This window comes from Dipteris shenzhenensis, chromosome 27 (assembly GCF_047967505.1).
Source record: "Dipteris shenzhenensis isolate YYH24624 ecotype China chromosome 27, Dip_SZ_1.0, whole genome shotgun sequence".
In the NCBI taxonomy this organism is placed as follows: Eukaryota; Viridiplantae; Streptophyta; class Polypodiopsida; order Gleicheniales; family Dipteridaceae; genus Dipteris; species Dipteris shenzhenensis.
The window spans coordinates 37,913,906-37,939,045 of record NC_141622.1 but is presented as its reverse complement, the minus strand read 5'-3'; the positions used below and the strand labels follow the sequence as shown (position 1 = coordinate 37,939,045).

Below are 25,140 nucleotides of genomic sequence, written 5' to 3'. Positions count from 1 at the left end.
CAAGTCTACGCCGTTCAGCTCCAGCCGTACAATCTTGCCAACATACAACACATCGGCCATCCGTACAATGCACTTGCCGTACAATCCGCCGTACATCATACCTGCCGTACAATCTGCGGTATAGCTTGCATACGCTGTACGGACAATACGTTCTTGGGCAACCATACGTACATGTTCCGTACTAGCTCTTGTTGCCAGCCGTACATCCCACCCTGGCTGTCTGTACGGTGCTCCTGCTCTGTACTTGTGGGACAGGTGTGGGTGTTTTTGTTTTGAGTGGGCATTGCAAAGGGCATTGGTTTTTGCAGGAAAAATTTTGGAGGTAGATTGGCCAAGAAATTGGGGCTTTTGCAGGAGAATTGCTATTAGGGTGAAATTTGGGGGGCTTGTAGTGAATTTGCCCCAATTTCAACTCAATTTCAGCTCAAAATTTGGGGTTTTTCGCTTTGCACTGCAATTTCTTGCATTTTTGGGGCTTTCAGGCAATTTGCCCTCTTTTGGATGCAATTTCCCTGAAGAAATTGGGGCTTGTGGCATTCGGATGCAATTTGGCAATGTAGAAGCATTTTGGGATCGTTGCAAGCAGTTTTGGACTCATTTTGAGTGACATTGCAGACATTGGCAAGTTTTGCAGTGTTATTTTGGCATTTTTGGGCATTTGCAGGATTTTAGGGTGCATTCAGAGCCTTTGCTAGGCTAAGACAGCAAGCTGTCTTTTTTTTTCGACACCCAATCTCCTATATTTGGGGCTTTTGGACACTTTGCAGGTATCTTGCAGGAACACTTGGCAGAGATACCAGTGGGTTTATGCTTCTGTCTTGTTGCATTCAGAGCCATTGATTGGCTGTGTTTTTTGGGAGTTAACAACTTGCATTGATATCCCAATAGGGATTTTAGTGTGCACCTTCATTCCCAGAAAGGCAATTCTGTTCTGTGCATTTGCTGCAATTTTTTGGCAGACATGGCCCAAAACAATTAGAATGTACCGACACATCTCGGCGTTTTTCATCACCCACGATTTTTGTCGGAGGCATGGCTGCCACTGTTACGAAGGAGGATTTGGTGACGGAATTTAAGCGTTATGGTACAATCAAGGACGGTAGGGCATCTTTTTCTATGGTGATTTTCCTAAGTTGGCGAGTGGAAATTAAGCCGAATGGTTAAGGAGAGCTGCTGCTCCTCCCCGTTCCCCTGCTGCTCCCCCTCCCTCAGCCCGTCTCTCTCCCCCCTCAGCCTGTCCCTAGCCCCTCCCTGCTGCTCCCCCCCCTCCCCCGCTGCTGCTCCGCCCCCTCCCCCCCTGCTGTTCCGCCCCCTCCCCCTGCCTGTCCCTCGCTCCCTCCCTCTGCTCCCTGCTTCCGCCCCCTCCCCCCTGCTGTCCCGCCCCCTCTCCCTGCCTCCGTCCCCTCCCCCCTGCTGCTCCGCCCCCTCTCCCTGCCTCCGCCCCCTCCCCCCTGCTGCTCCCCCCTGCCCCCTGATGTCCCGCCCCCTCTCCCTGCCTCCGTCCCCTCCCCCCTGCTGCTCCGCCCCCTCCCCCCTGCTGCTCCCCCTCTCCCCCCTGCCTCCGCCCCTTCCCCTTTGCTGCTCCGCTCCCTCTCCCTGCCTCCGCCCCCTCCCCCTTGCTGTCCCGCCCCCTCCCCTGCTGTCCCGCCTCCTCCCTGCTTGCTCTCCCGCCCCCTCTCTTCCTCTCACTCCTCCCTTTCTTCTCCTCTCCTTTCCCCTCCCTCCCTCTCAGCTTGCCCCTCTCCCCTCTCAACCCCAGCCCCTCTCCTCCTTCCCTCCCTTTCCCCCCTGCTTCCTCTTAGCCTCCTTTCCCCTCCCTTGCCCCTCGCAGCTTTTTTGGAACGGAAGGAGCTTTTTTTTTCTGTTCGAGTCGGCCTCCTCACCTTGATTGGCGATGGATTCCCCGTCAGCCAATCCTACTCCATCTCCACCGGCCGCGAAAACTATCACTTTCTCTAAAGACGAGTTGCAGCAGCTCAAGAAGGATGTAGAGATTGAGTGCTCTACCACTTTGCTAGCACGCATCTTCAGGTCTCACCCTTCCAGATCCCAAGCCAGAGACTGGATGCTTGCGGCTCTCCCCCCAGACCTCGCTCCTCGATTGGTAGATGTTCGCCTTCTGGGACGAGGTTTTTTCCAGGTTGTTTTTGACACTCCAGAGGCTGCGAGCACTGTGCTCAAGGCCGAGTTTTTACACCTGGGACACAGGAAGATCTTCTTTGAAGCCTTTCACCTTGGTTTTGACCCAGTAGAGGCAGATAAGAAATTCTTCTCGCTCTTCATCAGGTTCCCCGGGCTTCCCCAGGTTTACCATCGACTTCTTTCTGTTATTGGGGAGCATTTTGGCGCAGTTGCTGAGATCCCACCCCTCCCTGGGTTGCCATTGACTGCAGCAGAGGCAACCAAGGCTGATGGGGTTCCTAGAGTCCTTTGCAAGGATCCTAACCTCGAGATGGACCACGTCATGATACAGCGCCCGGATGGTTCCTTTTTTCGCCAGAGAGTGGAGATTTCAGGCAGGCAGGACCAGTGCAGGATTTGCAGGACCTCGGGACACTTTGCCAGGGATTGTCCCAGGAAGAAGAAAAGGCCTAAGAAGCCCTCTGGTACAGCTACCGCCTCAGGGCATCGACAGGGGGACAGGGGGGGGATTAGACCCGGCACTTGCCCCTCGACCTCGACAGAGGGGTGGTACAGGTCCAGCTCCTGCTCCTCGTTCTTCACGTGGCGGTTCTGCTCAGTCAGGTGGTGGTACAGATCCAGTACCTATTCCTCAGCCTCGTCAAGGGGGTGGTACAGGTCCTTCACCTGCTCCTCGACCCCCACCTCCCTCAGGCACACGCGACGCTTTACAGTGGGTTCCAGTACGTGTGCAGGTCCCTCCTTCAGTTCACGAGGGTACCTTAGTAGACTCTGCTTCACCTCGAGCTGTCCTTCCTGTCTCACCTTGCACAATCCGAGACGCTGAAGCTTCGACCTCCTCCCCAGTTGCAGCTTCTTCCTTAGATCCAGCACTGCCAGATGTTCCTCTTGAGGACGGAGAGATTTCCGCGGCTGGGCAGACACCGGGTAGAGAGCCTTCCTCACTCCCTCCCTTGGACAGGGGGAAGGGGATAGCTTACACTGTTGATCCTCTTCCCTCACAAGGGATCCTTCGTACTCCGGTGTCTGGATTGCTCCACAGGAACTCATTTTCAGCCTTGGCAGAGAGTTCAGATTTCCCAGAGGAGGAGTTTGTGCCCGCTACTTTTGGGGAGCCAGTGGTTGGATTTCCTATTGACAGGGCTTCTTCTTCAGGTGCCAGGATTCTATCCCCTATTGACTTTCCTCCACTGGGTTCCTTCCCTCCTTCCTCGAGCAGGAGGTCTTCCCCTGTTGAGGGGTTTGTTTCCGCCACTAGGTCGGGTAAGGTGTTCCACTCTACATCCTCCCGTCGATGAGGATTATCAATTGGAACATACAGGGCCTAGGTGGCGTCCCACATCGCCGCCGTAGACAGCTGATCCGGGATCAGCTTCATCCAGGTGTTACTGGGGGTCCCATTGATATATTATTTATTCAAGAGCACAAGCTGGATTATAGAGATTGTGCCAAGTCAGGCAAGTTGCTTTCAGGACATACTTTTTGGTCGCCTGCATTGGGCACTAGGGGAGGCACTTCTATTTCAGTTTCGCAGTCGGTTCTCCCCTTAATTGTTGGGCACGGAGTCATTATCCCCTCTAGAGCTCAGTGGATTATTCTTTTGATTGGAGGGCGTAAGGTTGGCTTCCTCAACCTATATGCCTCCAACATTAGAGGGGAACGTGTCCTTATGTGGAAGACTTTGCTCTCCTGGGCTCCCATTGTGGATTCTTGGGTGATTGGAGGTGACTTTAACATGGTCGAGTTACCTTCAGACAAAAAAGGGGGTAGAGAAGGCGGACTTCACTCTTTGGAGAGAGCACCTTGGGATGCCTTCCTTTTCCATTTCTGTGGCAGAGATACTTGGTGTGATGATGCCTTTCTTATTCAGCCACAGTCCCTCCTGTTCTCTTGGTCGAACAGGAGGCAACAGATGCCTATTCATGCACGCATTGACAGATTTTATGTAGATGACTGGGCACTAGACAGAGGTGGATCGGTATGCATTGCTGCGGGGGTTTCCACCTCAGACCATTTCCCTGTTGTTCTGGCTATCTCAGAGCCTCACTTGAGAGGCCGATCTGCCAGCATCAGGATTCCAGATGCCTTTTACACAGAGGAGGACCTTACAGAGGCAGCCCTACGGATATGGTTTGCTCATGTCCAAGGAGGGCAGCCACATCCTTCACATTTAGCCGCTGCCCTCTCTGGTATTAGCGACTTTTACTGCTCAGTTGCTTCTACCAGGAGACGAGATATTCTCAGACGTGAGATTGGTGTTCGCCAGCAGTTAGCAGCTTTGCAGAGGGAAGAGCAGAAACGGCCTCCAGATGCTTGGATTCAGGAGCGCCTTGCTGCAGCGAGGGCTCATCTGCAGTTATTGCTTGATCAGAGAGCAGAGTATGCCTTTCATGCACGGGAGTCCTTCTGGATTCAGATGGGTGGTAGAGTCAATAAACACTTTTTCTCTACTCTTGGCCCTAGACATAGTAGAGAGAGTGTATCTCAGCTTATTGACTCACATGGGGTTTTACAGACAGAGCCAGATGACGTCTTACGCATAGCTTCAGATTTCTATGCCACCCTCCTTACTGCTGATCCTGAGACACACGATATAGAGGATGCTAGACAGGCTATTTGGCAGAGTATCCCAGTGTTGGTGAATCCGGATATGCATGTTCTACTTGACGCACCTTTCACCAACACAGAGTTCAAGACTGCACTTTCAGCCCTTCACAAGGGCAAGTGCCCAGGCTTAGATGGCCTCACCCCGTCTTTTTTCATTGCATTTTGGGATATGATTGGAGACTATATTACTTCAGCCATGCAGGCCATTTGGGACTTTGGCGAGATGCCTGAATCGCTTACAGAGGGCCTCATCCACCTTATCCCAAAAGGAGGTAGCAGAAATTTATTGTCCCAGTGGAGGCCTATCACACTTCTGGGGACTTGTTACAAGATTCTGGCCAAGGCTATCAGCCTCCGATTGCAGCCACTTCTCCCTGATCTTATCCACGACACTCAGACGGGATTCGTGCATGGCAGAAGTATTTTTGATAACATTTTTTCTTTCTGGGAAGCTTCAGAGTGGGCCATGCAGAGTGACCAGAATCTTGCCATTCTACTATTGGATTTTGAAAAAGCTTATGACAGAGTAGATTGGAGTTTTTTGGAGGGCACCCTTCTACGCTTTGGATTCACTGATGTTTGGATCAGAGGTGTTTCCTCTTTGTACAGATCAGCCCATAGCCAGGTACTTATTGGTGGGGTAAGGGGTGAGAGATTTCAGATTTCGAGATCAGTCCGTCAGGGATGCCCCCTTGCTCCTTTCCTTTTTTTATTCGTGGCCGAAGCTATGAGCATCTATGTTAGATCTCAAGCTGACATCTTTGGGCTGAGACTTCCTATCAGAAGAGAAGAGGAGCTGCTTGACAGTGAGTTGGCTGATGACACAGCGATTTATTTGGATGCCTCTCCACAGACATTGACTTCTTTCATAACAGCATTGGATTTATTTTGCTTGGCGGCAGGGACGCAGATAAATTGGCATAAATCCAATGGCTTTTGGATCAGTGATGAGGACACTCCAGTTTGGGGACTTGACATAGGGTTCACTTGGGTTCAGAGGGGTGTGCCTATCAGGTATTTGGGCTGCCAGGTCGGCTTGGGTATTTCTACCACGCAGCAGTTTGCTCCCGTGTTGGAGAGCATCAGAAGGAAGCTTCTCTTTTGGAGCTCAGCCAAGCTGGATCTTGCCTCTAGAGTTGTGGTGGTCAACCAGGTCCTCTTGGCCACGGCCTAGTTTATTTGTTCATGTTGGTGCCGTTCTAGGGACTGCATCATTCAGCTCACAAGACCGATCAGGAACTTTCTCTGGAGTGGGCTTGATGGCACAGCAGATGCCTTAGCCAGAGTGGCTTGGGAGACCCTCATCCTCCCTACACAGGATGGGGGTCTCAATATTATTGATCCAGATTTACAGTGCAGAGCCTTACTTTGCAAGATAGTGGTGCGAGGACTTATGCCAGGACAGGAACCGTGGAAGGACTTTCTTATCAGCAGCATACAGAGGTGCACACCTTCCTCAGGAGGAGACTGGATGAGCAGTGTTAGATGGATCTTCACCTCAGCACACCTCAGATCACCTTCATCCCCTCTCATGGTTGCCATTCTGAAAGCTTGGGCTAGTTTCAGAAGCTCTCTTCGGAGGATTCCTCCTTCCTCCCGGGAAGAGATTGATAGGCAGCCCATCATGTGGAACGACAGTATTTTAGATGATCGTGGCAGACCACTGGGTGCCTCACTCTACATGCAGTGGGCCAGGTGGGAGAGGGGACCTGCTTCTTCTTTGGGATCTTGGAAAGCCTTCCGTAGGCTTCCAGAGGAAACCAAGTCAAGGTTGACAGGACATCTCAGAGGGAGTGCAGGGAGGATCTTGCAGATTGAGACAGCCCTTCCAGAGGCTTGGATAGACACAGATGATATGCCTCTCACTACCTCCACTTGGGCAGGTACTTTCTCGAGAGGCGGGGTTCCACTTCAGGTCTTAGCCTTCCGAGATACACAGGAGGATGCTTTGGTTTTCAGTGTCCAGGATGGTGGCAGATTGCTCAGATCTACAGATGATATATTGCTTGAGTCTGCTTTTCAGCCTATCAGGGTCGTAGGCCTTTTGATGCAGGGATCAGATTCAGAGTGATTCTTAGACCCTGACCCCCAGTTACTCTCCACCGGGTCTTGGAGACTTTGGCTCTATGGAGGAGTTCCCATCAGGTATTTACAGTGGGACCCCGGAGAGTGGGAGTGGATTGACGCGGGGCATCGAGAGAAGACCATCCCCTTCTTTTGTTACACGGTCAGTAATGCCAGGAGATTTCAGCTCAGTAGTAGAGGCTGGAGACCCTCCAGAGTTCCTCATTGGGAGACTTTTGGTATTACTGCGGATCAGCAAAGGTACTTCTGGAGGAGGCTCTGGAAATCCCACAGGAATAGAAAGATCACTATCTTCTTTTGGCTTTCTATTCATGGAGGGATTGCAGTGAACCTTTGGAGGTCCAGATTCGGAGCCGACCCTACTTGCCCTCGTTGCCTTTCTGCTTCGGAGTCTATTCAGCATTGCTTATGGGATTGCAGACAGGCGAGATTGATTTGAATGGGGATAGCCAGGATCTTCAGTCACTTTGCCCATTCCCCACTCTTTATGACTTGGGGCTCGGTGGCTTGGCTTTCTCTTACAGGACCTCAGGTTTTCTATGAGGGACTTGACTCCTCCCGGGCCATTTCGGTTCGACGTCATCGGGTAAAGCTCTGCTCGTTGGATGTGGTTCCACACCGTCCTTTTACAGCTGTACATGCCTCTGTGGATACTTCTTGGGAGATTATAGCGAGCATAGCAGCCTGGCATATCTGGAGATCCAGATGCACAGAGGCTATGGAGGGTACTCAGGTTCATCCCTCGCACACATTGGCTAGTATCTGGACAAACATCTGGACAGACATTGTACACACTCTGATGGCCGTATGGACGGGTATGCAGGGGGACTCCCGTGCAGCCTCAGCTAGGAGGGCTTCTTTCTTCAGGGAATGGAAGGATTCTCCTTTCTTCTCTGAATCTACTACAGGGTTGAGATGGCACTTTCAGCCTCAGCCTTGGTTTCTTTCCACCTCACTCTGAGGGGGTTTTTTATTATCCTCATGATTTCATGATGTATTCCGCTTTGAGCTTGCTCTCGCGGGTTTTTGTTCTTACTTAATAGAAGTCTTTTTCATGCAAAAAAAAAAAAAAACAATTAGAATGACTATGTCTTTGGTGTCCTCTCGCAAGAGAACAAGTTGGATGGTACCAACTACTCCTTGTGGAGTTTTATGGTACGCAACATCTTGGTTAGCAGACATCTTTGGGACTATGTCAATGGAGATGAAGCAAGGCCAAATTTTGTGGCTACACCTGTCACTCCTACAGTTGGAGGCAGGGATACAGGTCAAAATGCAGCACAAGTAATTGGAGCAGCCGCTGCTCCAGTGGCTCCCACAGCAGAGCATAAAAGATGGGATTCTAGGGATGCACAAGCTCTATCTGTGATTTCTCTTTTTGTCAAGAGGTTCATTATACCTCACATTCTGTCATGCAAGACCTCAAAGGCAGCTTGGGAGATATTAGAGAGTATGTTTGCAGCAAGAAATGATGCCAGAGTTTCCTTCCTGAAGAGAGAGCTATCTCATACGCATATGGATGAGGGAGATTCCATGAATACTCACCTCTGAATACTCACCTCACAAAGCTTCAGGATTTGAGGGAGTAGTTGCTAAATATTGATGAAGTTATTCCGAATTCAGAGACGATTACCACGACTCTGAATTCTCTTCCTGAGTCCTATCTTGGTTTCCACACCTCGCTGAATTTGTCATTGAGGGGGGGCAGCAATCCTTTCTCTTTTCACGAGTTGGTAGGACTTCTATTGCAAGAAGAGCAGACACGAAGAAATATGGCAATACGGGCTGGCGAGCATGCCATGCTTTCGAAGTTTAAGCCCAAGGGAAAAGGGCAGCAAAAGCAACATGCCAATCAGCCCGCACATCACCATAAAGCTGACTCAAGACAGCCCTCTTATAAGGCTAAGGGTGATGCAGGGCATTTGTCAGTACTGCAAGAAGCCAGGTCATTATATTGGTGAATGCAAGAAGCGCATAGCTAAAGAAAAGAAAAGGGATTCAGGTATGGCTGTGTCAGATGTATCAGCTCCTCATGCTCATGATGGGGAAGATGTTACAGCCAACTTTGTGGGTAGTTCAAATACTACAACCACTATTGATGATGATCCATCTGCTTTTTTGACTTGCAGTAGGATGCATGCTCTCTCAGTGTCAATGAGACACTAAATACTTGGTGTTTTGATAGTGGTGCTTCCGAGCACATCACTTCTAAGAAGAGCCTGTTTGCATCTCTGCATCCTCCACCTACTAAAAAGAAGGTGACTTGTGCAAATAATTCTTCTTATTCAGTGTGTGGAGTGGGGGACATCATCCTTACATCCACTGATGGCACAGATTTCAGAATTTCTGATGTATTCTATGTGACAGGTATAAAGAAGAATTTGCTTTCAGTGTCCTTTGTCAATAGAGGAGGATTTTAGGTTATATTCGATGATACTAAGTGTGCAATCAAAGACAAAGAGAATGACTATGCTTTGATGTTGTCTGGCACTTTGTATCAGGGTCTTTTTCAGCTTGATATATATGAGAAAAGATCCGATCTTGCACTTTCAGTGAGCACTCCCATTGCTGCGATGCAGAATGTGGAGTTATGGCATGCCAGGTATGGGCACATGAGCTATGGCAGCTTAATGACACTTCAAAAGCATGCTATGGTTGATGCATTGCCTCCTTTGGAGTCATCTGCTCCTCATGCATGTGAGGGTTTCATTCTTGGCAAGATACATAGATTTCCTTTTAAGAAGGATGGTGCAGAAAGAGCTACACGTAAATTACAGCTCATACACAGTGCTGTCTGCAGTCCCATGACGGATCTGGATCCAGAGGAATATGAAATGTGTGTCCCTCATGTCTACTGTGAGCGCTCCGAAAAGAGATGATCTGTGTGTCTCTGTGTAGAAGACTCTATTTCGTCTTGTGTAGGACTCCGAGAAGTTCCCTCACTCTGACCATAAGGTACCTAAAACCGGCCTTCAGAAATTTAAAGGGCAGTAAACCTTTAGCATACACTTCATTCACAACCACAATGCAACATTTCCAGCCATGTCTCCTTAGTAAAATTCCATTGAAAGACAAACTTTAAGCACACTTGTGGTGAGCCCCAGCTCAGAAAACCAAACACAAAGACATCTGTCAGCCCCAAAAGCTTTGGCACCCCTTCGGTATTTATTTACTTATTCAAGCAATGGGAATTGTGCAATTACATCAAGAGCTCACCCTTGCACTTTGCTACGCTAGTAGTCTTGCCCAAGCCAACACTTGGCATCAAAATGCATATGATTCCCAGGTGCCACTAGAACCCAATTGTCAGGGCAAAGCTAAGGTATTCAACACTTATTGTGCCCCACTCAAAGTGACAATGCAACAACACCAGCCCCAGCAAATGCTCAAACAGCCTCAAGGCATAAGAACTGCAATACATTGTCCCACTAGCGCCTTTCCAGGCAAACCCTTTGTGGCTAGGTGTCGGTTATAGCCTGTATGGCCTAGAGAGAGCCTCGAAGCAAAAAGAAGCAATAACAACTTCAAAAATGACAAATGAAATTCCAAATAGGAAGTCAGAAGACTGTACCCACTATCCGTGGAAGAAGGGCAAGCTCTATCCTTACACCTATCCTCTATCCAGGCCCCTAGGGGTGCAGAAATGGATTCCAATCAAGGGAAATGAGAGACAATATGAGAGAGAAAGATTCTAGGAGCTGAGAAGAGAAAGATGAGCGAGGCTCACAGGTGCAGAGGCCATAGAACATCAGTAACAGGGAGGGCCTAGGGAGGTGCGCCAACAGCCCGAACAACTTCCAGATGCTGCCTCGGGGTGCATGCCAGCTTCAGGAATCACCGTACAGCAGAGAATTCCGTCCCTACAGTCCCGGAACAGTCAGCACAGATGTGTGGGGTCACCTCGGGATGCGTGCCAGCTCAAAAATCAGCCGTACAGTCAGGAAAACGAGCTTGGGCAAGGGAGCAGCCTTGGGATGCGTGCCAGCAGCAAAGTCAGGTTTAAATGCAGCCAAAACAACTCGAAACAAGCAGGAATCATCCCCACACTCCCTGAAGCAACCTGGGAAGCCTCAGGGAAGGAGAAGGGACTGCATGCAAGCACATGCACCAAGGGGGACTGCCACGTGGCAGGGTTGGGCCCCCCTCATTAATGCTCTAACCCTCCAAAACCAATGAAACATTGGTTTCCCTTGAGCCCAACATTTAGACCCGCATTAGCCTAACACTTGGGCCTAGTGGGTGCACCTAGGCATTGGATAAATTTCCTAGGGACCCCTAGTCCCCCAAGCCAAAAGTAGTCACGGTTACAAAATTCACGTCCCCGTGACAATACCATTGAGTTCCAAATGATATACGAAAGGGCCTGGGTATCTTGAGTCTCACAGACCCTACCCCCTAAGTGGGAGGGTGGGTGACGACCACATCCAGTGAGGAGTCTCTCATCTCGTACTACCGCCCACTTCCCCTCCTTGCGGGCCATGACCCACTGGTGCTAGTCAGGCCTAAGTGTTGCAGAAGCATATAACAAGGGGCTGCTCTCGGATGGGGTCCCTCCCCAAGCACCAAGCCCCCTCGGTCGCGTGCTTTGCAACCCCTAGGGTGGTAGCCACGAAAGTGGTCGCATTGTCCATCGGTGTGGCAACTATACGAGGGATGTCAAGAACTCTAATATTGAGAGCCTTATTGACCCTCTACTATTGGTCCAAGAGAGTAGTAGGAGAGAGAGAGAGAGAGAGAGAGAGAGAGAGTTCATTAAAAGTCTTCGGAACACCAAAAGGTTCTATGAGACTTGATACAATAATCTAAGGGGTGGAGTCGTTAAATGGGCGTACGAAAAACAATATCATAATGGTACCAATACATAAAGAAGGCAAGGTGTAAATTTGGACAGAGGGGAAGGGGGGCGGAGGGGGGGTGGGGGTGCCGCAATGTGAGGCTGATGTGGAGACATAGAACTAGTGATGGAACGGTGGAGGCTGTTGACACAGCAGCCTGATGGGAATAGATGCCAAGGTCTCAGATTCGCAAAGGACTAGACTAAGTATGCCTTTCATGGAGATTGAACTCAAGGATGCCCTGGGTAAGATGAAAAATGACAAGTCTCCGGGGCCAGATGGGTTGATAGCTGGATGTTTTTGTTCACTTTTGGGATATAATAGGTCCAGACCTAGTGAGTATGGCTAATGCATCTATTGACAAAGGTTCCCTCTCAGTTGATGTAAATACTGGCCTCATTAAGCTTTTTCCTAAATGGCCAAAAAGGTTGCATGTTAATGATTGGCACCCTATTACTATGCTAAATACCTCGTACAAAGCTTGGGGTTTGCACTACTAAATAACCCTTTGTATCACGTGCATTCAAAGGGTATTTAAAAAACCCCTCAACTAAAAATTTACCCCCAATACCTCCTGGCTATGGCCCTGCAGTGAACAAGCACCACTGTCACCCTTGTGGGTCAATGTCTCTGGTCTATTGAGCATGGAGGAAACGTCGCCTACTATGATCTGTGCCTTAGTTTGCTGGCCAGTCTGTCGTATCTCTGGATCAAGTCCTCGCGTTCGCCATCTCTCCTCCGATATCCGTAAGTAGTGGTCTCTAGAAGCGAAGCTTCAAATGAAGCTTGTTAAGAACTAACCAGGTCCTACATGTGTCTAGCTATATGAGATCCTCCTGGATAACCTAGCTAGTCTCATGGTAAGTGAGTAGGATGGAAGGGGGCCCAAGGATACACGGAAAGCGAGGTGATCTATCCTTATGAAATTCTAGACTCCCAAACCATCTGCATATACAAGTGTACCAACACCTCTCATCACCCTCAATTGCTAAAGTCATGGATGAGGATAAGGCCAACCATGGTAACCTACATCGGCCTTGAGGTCAAAGAACCATAATCCCTAACATGGTAGAGGTGTGAGGTCACCTAGAATACTATGTCAAGCTATAGTGGGGGTGCCCCAAACTCAGCCAAAATGAGCTGACATTGGACTGATGGCATCTGTGAGAACAAGAGAACTTAAAGCATCTCCAATCAGGCCCAATCTACCTCTTATAGATCAAGCCCCCAACGACGACTATAATGCATGCCTGATAGGTGGACCAAGTAGTCGACAAGAAGAGACTTTGTTCAGAGATCCTAAAAATGAGAGTGAAAGCACTACCACTCAAGTCTAGCTGGGTGACAAAAAATTCAGAGCATTATCAAAACCCAACACAACACAACACACTACTAAACAGGGTATGTTGAAAATCCTATTTGAATTGGTCTCTATTTGTATTCCTTCCCTCCGTTAAGGCCAAGCCTTAGGCTTATCCAACGCGCCACCCTTTCCCTCTCCTAAACCTTCAGTCATCTACATGCTTTTTTTTTGTGAAAGCACATTACTATATTAACATGAAATCAATATACATGACATTAGACTCCAAAGGAGAGCCCAATGGAAGAACTCAAAAACAGTTAGAAAACACTTGAAGGCTAGTAGCATCCAAGTCCCTTGCAGCAAAACTATCATATAAGGATTGCTTGAGGGACATTCTGAAGAAGACATATGCCTGAGGAAACTGTTGACCCATCCTAGAATGCAATCTCTGTGTCCAAATGGTCCATAGTACCCAAAAGCGAGTCCAGTGAAAGAAGAGGAGGAATGAAGACATCTGAGATGAGAGGCATCCAAACATCCAGAAGAGTTTCCCAAATCTGATAGAGGGAAACCGAAGCCGCAGCAAATGAGAAACATGAGTGATCAATATGCGAGAGTGCGGGGAAGACCATAATAGATGAGGAACTGTCTCGCGGTGGTGAGAGCAACGGGGACAGGAAGGGGAAGCAATGCGGTGTGCTGCCAATTTCACCCCAATGGAAAAAGCTCCCACTATACATCTCCAAAAGAAAAGCCTCTGTTTCAATGGCAATTTGGCTTTCCAGATTTTCATGAGTCGTGATTGCCACCGAGATAAAGGCCTATCCAAATTCCAAAGAGTGTTGGCATGCTTGTCAATCCATGGCGGTGGAAGAAGAAATCTGTAGACCTTCGAGGAGGCTAGATTATGCATTGAAAGCGTATGGGTAGCAGGAGGTAAGGAAGTCAAGTTCCAGTCCAGTAATCTGTCCTGTACAAACAGTGGAGGAACTGGAACAAATGTCTGCAACATAGTTGAAAGTATTCTCCAAATGGACCTATGATGCAGACCCAAGGAGAATGTCCTGCAAGCTTGTGGAAATGAAAGCATATAACCTTGTTGATCCACAACATTGCCAACAAATCTTATGCCCAATTTCATAAGATTGTATGCTTTAATAGGTGCCTGTAAAGCGAGAGGTGATTCAAACACCTTGCTCCAATGGATGCTTTCCAAGCGAAAAGAATTACCATGATGAGAGGAAGCACTTGTCCATTTAGCATAAGAGAGAATTCTCTTCCAATCATGAATAAAAGCAGTAGAAACAAGGAAACCAGGAATTTTCCCCTGAAATGTGGTCATGACTGCTTCCCAGTGATCTGTAATCCAATGCCCATATGCATGGGACGTCATGTTTCCACACATAGCTGCTAACATAATAGCCCATGGCTGTTTTTGCTGAAAAAAATCAGCAATCATAGTGCTCTTTCTTGCCAACATATGAACCTGGAGATTGAGAATATTCAGCCCCCCATGAGTCTTGGGTGAACAAATAGACTGCATAGGTAGTAGTCGCAAAGCCTTTTTATGAGATTTGCTTTTCCAAAATATCTTCATAGCCTGGGACATATAGGAAGCCAAATGCTTAAAAGACCAGGGAAGAAGAGGCAAATAAAATTGCACAGTGCCATAATGATGGACTATACTATCCGAAGTCGAACATGTAGAGGCCAAGTGGACAAATGCCAGTGTTCCAGCTTCTTATTGATCTTTTGAAGCACCCATTTGAGTTGTTGTTGCGGGGTAATATTCCAGCCAATGGGGTAGCCTAGATGCCTCACAATAGTATGGGAAGAGATAATGTGGCCTCGCCAAAGAAGTGCATGCCAATCAGCTTCTTTCAATGCTAGAAGTTTTGATTTCTGAAAATTGATATGCAGTCCAGCAGCTATGCCAAAGTCATTCAGTGTATGCATCAAATGAGAAAGGTCACTTTGAGAATTCCTGGGCATAAAGTATGAATCATCAGTATATGCTTGTGCAAGAAATGACTGTGCCCCTGGAATTTGCAAGCCATGAAGCTGTCCTGTATCTGCAAGATGATCCATATGCAGCAGTAACGGATGGGTAGCAATGGCATACAGTAAGGAACTAAGAGGGCAACCCTGTCTCACTGAGCGGGTCATAGTCCAGGTTCTTGACAACCCACCACCAAGCAAGCACTGTGCCGTGGCATGAGAATAGAGCCAATAGATGATATGGACCAGCCGAGGGCCAAATCCCAATTTATGCATAGTCTGAGAAATAAAATCCCAATGGACAGTATCAAATTCTTTCGCAATGTCTACTTGCAGAATGAGAACATCTTGTTTGGAATATTTGGCATACTCAATCGCAAGCAAAGCATTGGAGATATTGTCAGTGATCTGCCTTCTGGGGACAAACCCATACTGCCTAGGATGAAAGTCCTGCTTGCAAAAAGAAGCAAACCCTGAGGACAATCATTTTAGCAATGAGTTTGTAAATAACAGGCATAAGAGATATAGGACGCCAATCAGCCATCGTCTCACACAACCTTTTTTTGGGAATCAATTTGACTAGGCCATGTTTCCAGGATTCGGTCATCTACATGCACGTGTACGTGCATGCGTGTGGACACGTACTTCTTGATGGTGGCGGAAAAGGGTTGCAGCACATTTGGGTTTGCAAACTCCCTCTTCGACAACAGCTTTTCTTGTGGCGAGTCTTACCTGGAGTTATTCCATTTTGGACAGATCTTGGCTTGTCAACATCTCTTGCCACTTGTTGCCGATGTCTGTCCTTGCAGGAATCTATTTGGGACCACCATGAATCCGGTGATTTTTTTGCTTTTATTACAGCAATGCCTTCAGGCCTGTTTCCCTAGTGCTCCCTTTGTTTGATTTGCATCCTATGAGGCAAGGGTAAGATCTTTCTTTACTTGGGTTCATTACTGGGCACTTGAATTCTATGGAAGGACTACAACCATCAGGCCTTTGGTGATCCATCCTTGGCTAATTATCATTCTTCCGGGCATTTCTACGGCAATCCTTCTTTGACTGCCTACATGCGCAGGATCTTGATTATCTTGCATTCGTCATATAATGAGATCTTTTGACGTTTATATCTTCTTTTCACCAACGACTCTTGCCATGAGGACTGATTCGCTAAAGGCTGAAGCTGTGGTGAAACTTAGTTCCTTTATGCAAACAGTAGCTGTGACATCTGCTGTTTTAGTTTTTTGGGAGCCACTGTCCCCCTTTAGAGGACTGTTTTTTGTAATATAAAGACAAATGGATTTCACCAGAAACAAAAAATGTACGCACATGTGCATGTGCGTGTGCATGTGTGTCATGCAAGTCATAGATTTCGCACTGTACAGTGAATTTCTGGTCGCTTTTGTATGGGCATCATCGGGACACTAACAGTGAGCCCAAATTATGTCAGGTCCTTCAAGAAGATGAAAGAGCAGCTCTTGAAATGCCAGACGCTCAGATTGTTTTTTATACAATGCACCAAGGCTTTGCAGATATCCGTAAGGCATGGGATAAGCCTATTCCTGAGCAAAAGGCTACCGTTGCATTGCCCTCAATTATGTCCCCTGTTAAAAGGCTTGCATACTCTCCCCCGGAAGGATGCTAGTTGCTAGTGATGTTGCTCAGTGGTTAGATCACCCTATTCACTGCTGCAAGGGAGCACGAGCTATTGTGAAAAGAGCCTTGACACACGAATATCAACTTACAGTCCCTGGAGAGGACATGGAAGCTAAAGGAAACCTTGTGATGATCCTGCATATGAAGGACATCTTGATACACTGCTCTCTATGTTGGAGATAATTTTGCAGTTAATGCAGAGGCAGCCATACTGAAAGAATTCAACAAACAAAAAAGCACCCATCAATACTGCACACCAAAAATACTAATGGTTCGTTTGTTATATTCAATTCTATCCAAAATTACAGATGTTCTGCACAGTGCATGTTCAAGATATTTCAATAAACTATGCTCACCTTTTTGTTCACAGACTTCTATGAGAGGTGGCAGGAGCAGTTCAGGATCTCGCTTTGGCATGCAGTTGAACAATAAAACCTGCAAGAAGTAATATTCTTTTATTCTTTTGAAGGAAGAGGTCTGAGGATTATTTGCAAGGTTGGCAATCAAAGCAATTAGAATTCCAAGGAGAGATATCTAGTCACATATATTTTGATTATTAATGATGGAAACTAGAACAGCACTACACAACAGAAATGGAAGTAGTATTTCAATCACCCTTTGGCTGTGTAAAACTTCTTTCAAACTTTCAGCTGAGTAGCCATTCTTTGTTTGACAATGAACGCCACGAGAGATTAAATGCTCACAATTCCCATTGCATTTTCCTTTCTTATTCCTTGCCTCTTCTAGAGCCACTGCATAGCAAAACCAGTTTGCACATGCATCCATACTCTCTGGACTGTGTGCTCCATCTAAATAGTATGTCAGCTGTCCCCCTTTGTGCAGACTTCTGTCAGCTTCTCCATTCACATCTTCATACTTTAATGTCATGTCGTGGATAACCTGGGCCCTACCAGGCCATGAAGTAGTTGCAAGGCCATGAACATAAGCATCAGGAAGATGTCCCTGTCAAAGCCCATTCAGAAGAGGGATCCCTTTTTGCATAAAAGTATATTTTAGAGTCTCCTCTAAGCGTTAAATTTCAAGAACAATCGTTCCCTTGCAAATACAATTTTCACAAATATAAATTCTTGCAAAGTTTCCCAATGGAGATGACACATTGATGAAGTTAATATTCAATGCTTTGAACAGATGAGTTAACCACTGTAACTCACTTCTTCTAGCATAGACAAATGCAGGTTTGATCCACATCTTTTCTCCCAAGAAGTACATAACGCTACAGCGAGTGCTGCATTCACACGCTGATGTTCCCCCTCTAGTCCAAGCCGTAGAGCATCCACTGAATACGAATGTAGGGCTTTCGAAACATTTAAAGGCACCTGCAGCAAAAACTCCAAGAATTTTCAAGGAGCACATCATAAGAGTGGCACTAGCTTCATTGGAATACTCATGTGTTAGCCGGATAGCTTCTTTGAAAAGGAAATCTGTGATTCACCAATAATCTTTTAGCTTCTTCATGCAGCACATCCATTGCTTCAGGTTGCTGCGGAACAGAAAATGCAGGCACACCTTCCTTGAAAATGACTCCAAAAATACCACCCAACTACGTCAGAAAACAATTTTGAGGTTCAAAAATCATTACGTTTTCAAAGATTAAAATGAATCCTATTTTGAGATCCCTATTTAAAACTTCGGGCATGTTACAGCAATCTTCAGCTTCATATACAAGGAGGCCTGAGGAAAATTTCTTGAACAGTAAACACTCCAAATGATTTGGAATGAACAATTTCCATAAACACATTTCCTCTTTCAATTTTGTAGACCAGTAGAAGGTTCAGGAATCTAATACCTTGAAGATTCCAGCTTTCTCACGTGCTATTTCTGCCAATGTATTTCCTGCCAAAAAAATCATAATTCTTTAGCAATGTCAACATACCTTGCAATTTCCATTGCACCATTATCATAAGACCACGAGACCCAAAAGAGGGAGAAAAAGGGAGTTGGGGAGGGAGGGGGAAGGGGGATTTGCACATGTGAACATGCTATCTTTTGCACCGGAACACAAATAATAAAAGTCAGCGGCCAACGGGAATCAGGATAGATACTAGGATAGTGCTATAGAACAGAAGATTATAATTATTTTTTTCCAAAAGTGATAAACTTCATACACAATGCAAGCAAAAAATAATGATTCTGAGCGATCGCAAAAGTTTTGTCCTGCTAGACAAAAGAGCATAAATTCCTGCTGGCATTTTGAATGTTAACATGTTTACATTTGGTAAGAGAGAGCACAGGAGGATGCTCTGGAATCAGAATAGGAACAACAACCTACCCTGTTATGTTACAATATCTACAGCTCATTGGCTCAGTGGGGATGATAAAATTCCCAGTCTTAGTGAGGTTTCCTTGTTTGATTAGATTATAATTAGCCATTAGAGATCCTAGTAAAGGCAATCCTAAACTGCCAATAAAGTCCACACCATTTTTTTCTGATAGGGTCAATGTGTCGATTTGTAAGACGCATATGGACAAGTCACAACAACAATCCAAGAACAGATCAAAGAAAAATCGGAAACTGTTAAAATGAAATGTCTCAAGATAACAACCTAAAATCTCCATGTGATCAAAACCAAGTGATGTTATCCCACACACCACAGGCTTTTGAACCTGCACAATCCAACCCAAATAGTTTGCTGTTAGCAGCCATCCTGTGAAAGCTTCATATTCAAGTAGGCAATGGCATATGATGCCTGAAGCCAGGAACTATGTAAGAGATTATTTTCAAGAGAAATACACTTCTGCCTTGACAGAATATCTACGCTTGATGTTCATTTCAATCTCTTCAGCTTCATGCTCCTTTCAAAGCCCAAAGGGCAGCTTATGCTTGGAGACGGACGAGATCATACGCATGGCTTTATGTGCAGATTACCTTTCTTTATGTTTCTTGAACGGATCTTCCTCCAAGGCAAGCCTCCCTTCCAAGAATATGAAAATTTTTAATTATGTTTATGTCCCTTTGCCTCTCGACAGTTTCCAATTGTAGCCTTAGACATACTCTATTTCCATGAAGAAACATACTTTTCCATGACGATGAAACCTATATGATAGCACAGTGCTCTATAATGTGGAAATGGTATGAATGTAGCATGTAGACCTGATAGAATGCTTCATAGGCACCTCTTCTCCTTTACTGCAGTTTTTTGCCTTGCTTCGCTTATTTTGAATCAGTATTCCCTTTGGTTACTACCATATTGTTCCTTGGATTTAAAGTTTTGCAAGAGAATTTCTCAAGAGCTTACTGTAGGTCACGAGGCCTTCAAAATAATGGCAGAGATGAATTGTAAAAGGTATGAGAATCATGTTGAAACAAAAAACTGTTTACTAAAGAGAAGAATCCAGCCCATTCGTCTTTCTCTAAACTTAATTGTTTGTGGGCCATTTAGACTTTCAAAAATGGCTTGTGTATCTCACATTCTTTCATCATTGAGTAAGAAGTACAGGACCGGGAAAATTTAGATGTAATTTATTTGTGTGGGTATATAGGTCATTAGAGCACTCAGCATACATTCAGGTTTCACCAAACATTAGGTTAAAATGTTTAGTAACATGTTACAAGTGGGGGGGGGAATGCTTGCCAAAACACAAACTTGAGTTTTAACATGTAGACAATAGTGCATGGTACAGAATTAGAACAAGCATAACATTGAAGATTGGTTTTATGTGTAGTTTGAGCACGTATATTCATTAAGTTTTGAATATATTACAAATACACCATGAGTGCTAAATGAAATAATACCCACACTTAAAATGTGCCTATGATATGTTCCATTATTCTAAAAGTCTAAACTTGCATAGTATAAAAGTTAGAATGGAAGACTAGAATATGAAGTCAACTAAATCCAGTCTTCATCTTTCTTCACAACTCAGTGATAAGAGCTCAAAACTCTCCTTACCAACATCCAACATATGATTTTCTCACTGCTGAGGGAATCCTTAAGCCTAATCATCGAAAAACAGACTAATTGCACTTCCACGTCTATGCCAAAGCTCAAAAACTTGAGTTGAACAAGCATTTTAGGCACACTGTCCACTTGCAAGAGAGATGCAGTATGCACTCTGATGAGGCTATTATTTAAGCTTCTCCATCTTGTCTGCCAAGGAATGCATCTGCAGGTAATTAAGAAGGCCTTCTGCTGTCAATAAGTGCCATTTACCCAACAATATTCAAGTAGAAGCACACTTTTTCTTTAACTATGTCTCTTTTAGGGAAGTTTTGTCAAACTCACATGCGCTTCAAGGCTGAGACTAGAGTATCCTACAAACCATGATGTGCAAGTGCTAGTGTTTAGGGCACAGCTAATATCCTAGAGAGAGTGTGGCACCTCCTAGAGGTCTGTTGCAAGGCCTTTGGGGCTAAGATCAACAGGAATAAATCAATAGGCATCCTCGCAGGCTCAGAGGAAGCGCTCTCATGGGGGGTTGAACTTCGCTTCAGTTGGATCAAAGAAGACATTTTTCACCTCTTTATTTCCTACCCAAGGGCTAGAAAAGTCTGGAAGGTGATCCAGTTAGTGCTAGGGGAACCAATCAATTGGAAATCACTTTTACTGGGGGATGCACTCAAGTTAACTTACGCCACATAGGTCAACATCAGAGCACATGCACTTTGGTTCATTTGGATTGCCAAGAATGCATTTCAACTTAATGATGAGTACATTTGTGCTAAGCAGTTATTGGTGAATTGGTATGGAAAGAATACATTGTACTTGCTAACTGATTCCTATTTTTTGTGGATGAGGCCAAATATTGTTGGATCAAGACATGCATAGCTTTAATGACCAGATTTCTCAGTTACAGGTTGAACTGGAAGAGCACATCAGAGATGCTAGGAGCTGTACCAACTCCAGCCAGGACCTACAATCCCAGATCATACCGTTTCTTTTCCCTGTTAAAGATGAACCTGAAAACTGACTGTTGTACATTCTATCCAGGGGATACAAGAAATTTTTTATGTCACCAAGTGGAGCAGAGGCTGTTATCAGAGAACTACTGATCAGAGCAAGGAATCTGAATTGTGTTCCTCTAAGCAGGGGCTTTTTTGTCTGCATACAGATATTCCTCTCTAGAGGAGAGTTGTTTTTTGTTCAGCTCGGACTTCATTGTACAAATCATATGATTATAATATAATCAAATACTTCTTTGTCCAAAAAAAAAAGAGATACCTCGAGGCTAGCTAGCATGCTACTTGGAATGCCAAGTGAGTCTAGATCTTTACAGGGAGCTACTATGTTGGAGCTCCAATCAGGTCGAGCAACACTGATGAATCAAGTCATTTGGGCCAATGTGGGGTTGTTAGGGTGTGCAGCGAACGCGGGGAACATCCCCAAAGGCTTAAGATTCCCTTGTAACTATGAACCTGAGTGCTCTCTCTCTAAATATGTTAGACATCAACCTCTCCGGGTCTTTTACACCACTCCATAGCCACGAGCATCGTGAGGTGGCCTGCCGTTGTGACACTGCAATAACAGCCCCCTAGATGGGGTGAGCCCTCGCTAGTCCTGCCATTTCTATATGGAGGGCTCAAGGTCTCGTGCTTTGTGACATCCACTCAATGTAGGCTCATCCTTTGTGAAGAAGTATGTGATCACCTGCTATTGAGGTCTTGAGGAATGAACTCAATCTCAAGAGAGAGGGACGGGATAGCATGATTTAGAAGAAAATTGTTGTAATGTCTTGAAGTTTAGAATAGTACTATCTTATTTCCTCCCTACATCCATATCCTCTATTGTAGTCATGCGTATGTTTATTAGTCAATTCACCCTCTAATCTACAACATTGGTTGACAATACAAATGCCAAGGATGAATTCCTAAACACTAAACTGTAACGAGAACTGAAACCCCAACTAAAGCATTTTTTACAATACACATGACAAAGAGGAAAACCTGCAATCAATCTTAGCCTTATATACTGATTATATGTCCTTACAATATTTGTTGCATCAAACCGCCCACCAAGTCCAACTTCCAATATAGCAACATCAACCTAAAAGAGAACAAAGAAGATGATTAAGCATCCAGCAACATGAATTTCTGATAGTAGATTCACTACTCCAAGAACTCCTTGAATGCCTTGAAGATGACTCACATTTTCAGCAGTGAACATCCTGAGAGCAAGAAGTGTTAGAAATGGAAAAAACCCAGGCATCGGAAGACTTGCATCAGTTCTGGCCTGTGAATCCACAAGAACAAAATGAATCAGAAGAGTGAGTTGACCATCTAAATCTTTGCTTTCATACTGATGCCATCTCCATGAATAAGGAATGATGCATGCCACAATGTGTCCTTATATAACCAAGACAGCCCATTCATCAGCTCGTTCAGTAGCAAGCCACAGTGTCTTTTCCCTGAACAACTAAAAAAGATGAACACAACTAGCCAAAAATCCCTACAAAAAAAACAAAACAGAAAACAAAATAATAATCCTTTTAAGATACAATTTGTTCAAAACTTCAGGATTGTCCCACTTTGCCAAGAGAAACTCTATTATTAACTAATTTCTTTTACAAAACTTAACTTTTAGACTATCAACAAAATGATGACGCTTTCAAAACTACAACACAGCATAATTCTTCTCAGCAAGTTGCCATTAGCTCTTTATATATACCATTTTCTTATGAAAATTTGTGATTATGTAAATTTTAATTGCAAGCCATGGCAACTAATTCTTCATCTATATAAGGTTGCCAACTTGCCTACTCAAGAGGCATTAGATTTGGGAGAATTGTCAGGTCGCATGCTTGCACTCTAAATCTTGTCTCGAAAGTACAAGACTATGTGCGTGTGTGCGTGTGTGCATGCGCGCACGTGTGTGTGTGTGGTGTGTAATACATCATGGTTGATGAGGAGCACCGCCAAGTTTTGCTGGAGCACTCTCCTCTCTTCTATGGCCAGCAAATGGTCCATGTTCTGCCACCCGGGATTATCAGGCATTGCCTCGGCATCGTTGCCCTGTTTGGGTAGAAGTTGTGGATTTTCCTCAATGCTTGTCTTCTCTTCTACCTAAAATTGCAGCTTGGTGTGTCCACCGCAACCCAATGGAAATTCGAATCGCTTCTGCATTCTGTGGGATACGGATCATCCCACTCCAGCTTCATATTCGGTTACTGTGAATAATGTTTCCATGGCGAGTGCCTTTTACAAGCTCAAGTGGGAGCTATTTGCAGGTGCTTGCTTTGAATGCAAGCAATTTGGGCACATGGCTTCACAATGCCCTTCCCGAGCTCCACGGATGCCAATGCAAGCTGAAATGGTTCAGTCTTTAAATAAGAAAGCAAATGCCTCTTCTGTGGTAAAAAACAAAGGGGTCAAACAGTTTTTCTGTGTTCAAGACAAAGGCAAAGCCCCGGCTGTCTCAAATGGTAATGCTTCTTTTCCTGTGCCTTTGTCCTCTCAACCTCAGGGGAAGGGGGAAATTTTTTTGACTGATGGATGGCAAACTCCTCGCAAAGTGATCTCTCCCAGGCGACCTTTGCCTTCTTGCACTCGGAGTGGTGCATCCTCAATCAGGTGACAACACCTCAAGCCACACTAATGCCTTGTTCAAGGGGAAATTTTTGAATTTGCATCGATTTATGCCCCCCAGTCTTCTAGTGATAGAGCTTCGATGTGGGCTGCCATGCATACTTATCCATGGCAACAACATGCCTTCATTTGTACTGACTTTAATAATGCCCCTCAATCGGGTGAAAACACCTCAGGCCACACTCATATGTTGGCTTCTGAAACACAGGCATGGTCTGACTTTTTGCTTCAGTTACGCCTGGTTGATCTCTGGAAGGCATTACAGCCCATGCTTCCAGGTTATACCTTTCAGCATAATGCTCAATCTTCTTATCGGGCACGCTTGGACAGATGGTATTAGGTTGATCCACAACATTGTGATGCCTTTACTTCTCAAATTTGGGTTGATCATGCTTTCACACATTCGGATCATGCTCCTCTCTGGTTGAGGCTTTCCTTACATGAATTTCCCATTGATAGATTGCCTTGCCGAAGGCTTTTGTTGATTAATAATAGTTCTTTGGAGCATGCTGACTTTAACGCCTTGGTCTCTAATGCTATTCAGCCTCTCTCTCGTCAGATACGCATTGGTTTGGATTATGCCTGGTAGGCTTTTGTTACTCGGATGCAAGCACTAATTCGAGATTATGGCAAATCCTATATGCAAGCCACAAGGAAGACTGTAGCACATGCCAAATTTACTTGTCAGAGTTTGACTGAGCTTGCTCCGGCCTTTGTCTTCAGAGGAAAGCATGCTCTTATGTCAGGCTCAATTCTCTCTTCAATCCAATGATCGCAGAAAGCTCGCTAAATGGGAAACTCGATCCAAACAACGGGCATTTTTGGATAAAGGCTGCTCTTCCAAGCAATTTTTTAAGAGTTTACACTACAAAAGACAAGCTGCCAATATCTGTCGGATGCGGATGCCTGATGATTCTTGGTCAACATCTCGTTCAGAGCTTACTGATTTATGTGTGCAACATTTCTCCACTCATTTT

General features: G+C 45.5%; 1 protein-coding gene across 2 annotated transcripts in view; it reads right to left on the bottom strand.

Annotated features, from left to right (window-relative positions):
• Positions 1-25,140, bottom strand: part of LOC147884253 (folylpolyglutamate synthase-like) — a 163,767-nt gene that overhangs the window by 39,884 nt on the left and 98,743 nt on the right. For both annotated transcript variants that reach the window (XM_087398395.1, XM_087398396.1), the window contains exons 5-12: positions 22,728-22,811; positions 22,569-22,625; positions 19,188-19,248; positions 18,431-18,477; positions 18,077-18,154; positions 17,796-17,960; positions 17,239-17,586; positions 16,980-17,058 (exon numbers count right to left, since the gene is read on the bottom strand). In XM_087398395.1, coding sequence (XP_087254521.1) covers positions 16,980-17,058; positions 17,239-17,586; positions 17,796-17,960; positions 18,077-18,154; positions 18,431-18,477; positions 19,188-19,248; positions 22,569-22,625; positions 22,728-22,811 — 919 coding nt within the window. The remainder of the gene's footprint in view (positions 1-16,979; positions 17,059-17,238; positions 17,587-17,795; positions 17,961-18,076; positions 18,155-18,430; positions 18,478-19,187; positions 19,249-22,568; positions 22,626-22,727; positions 22,812-25,140) is intronic.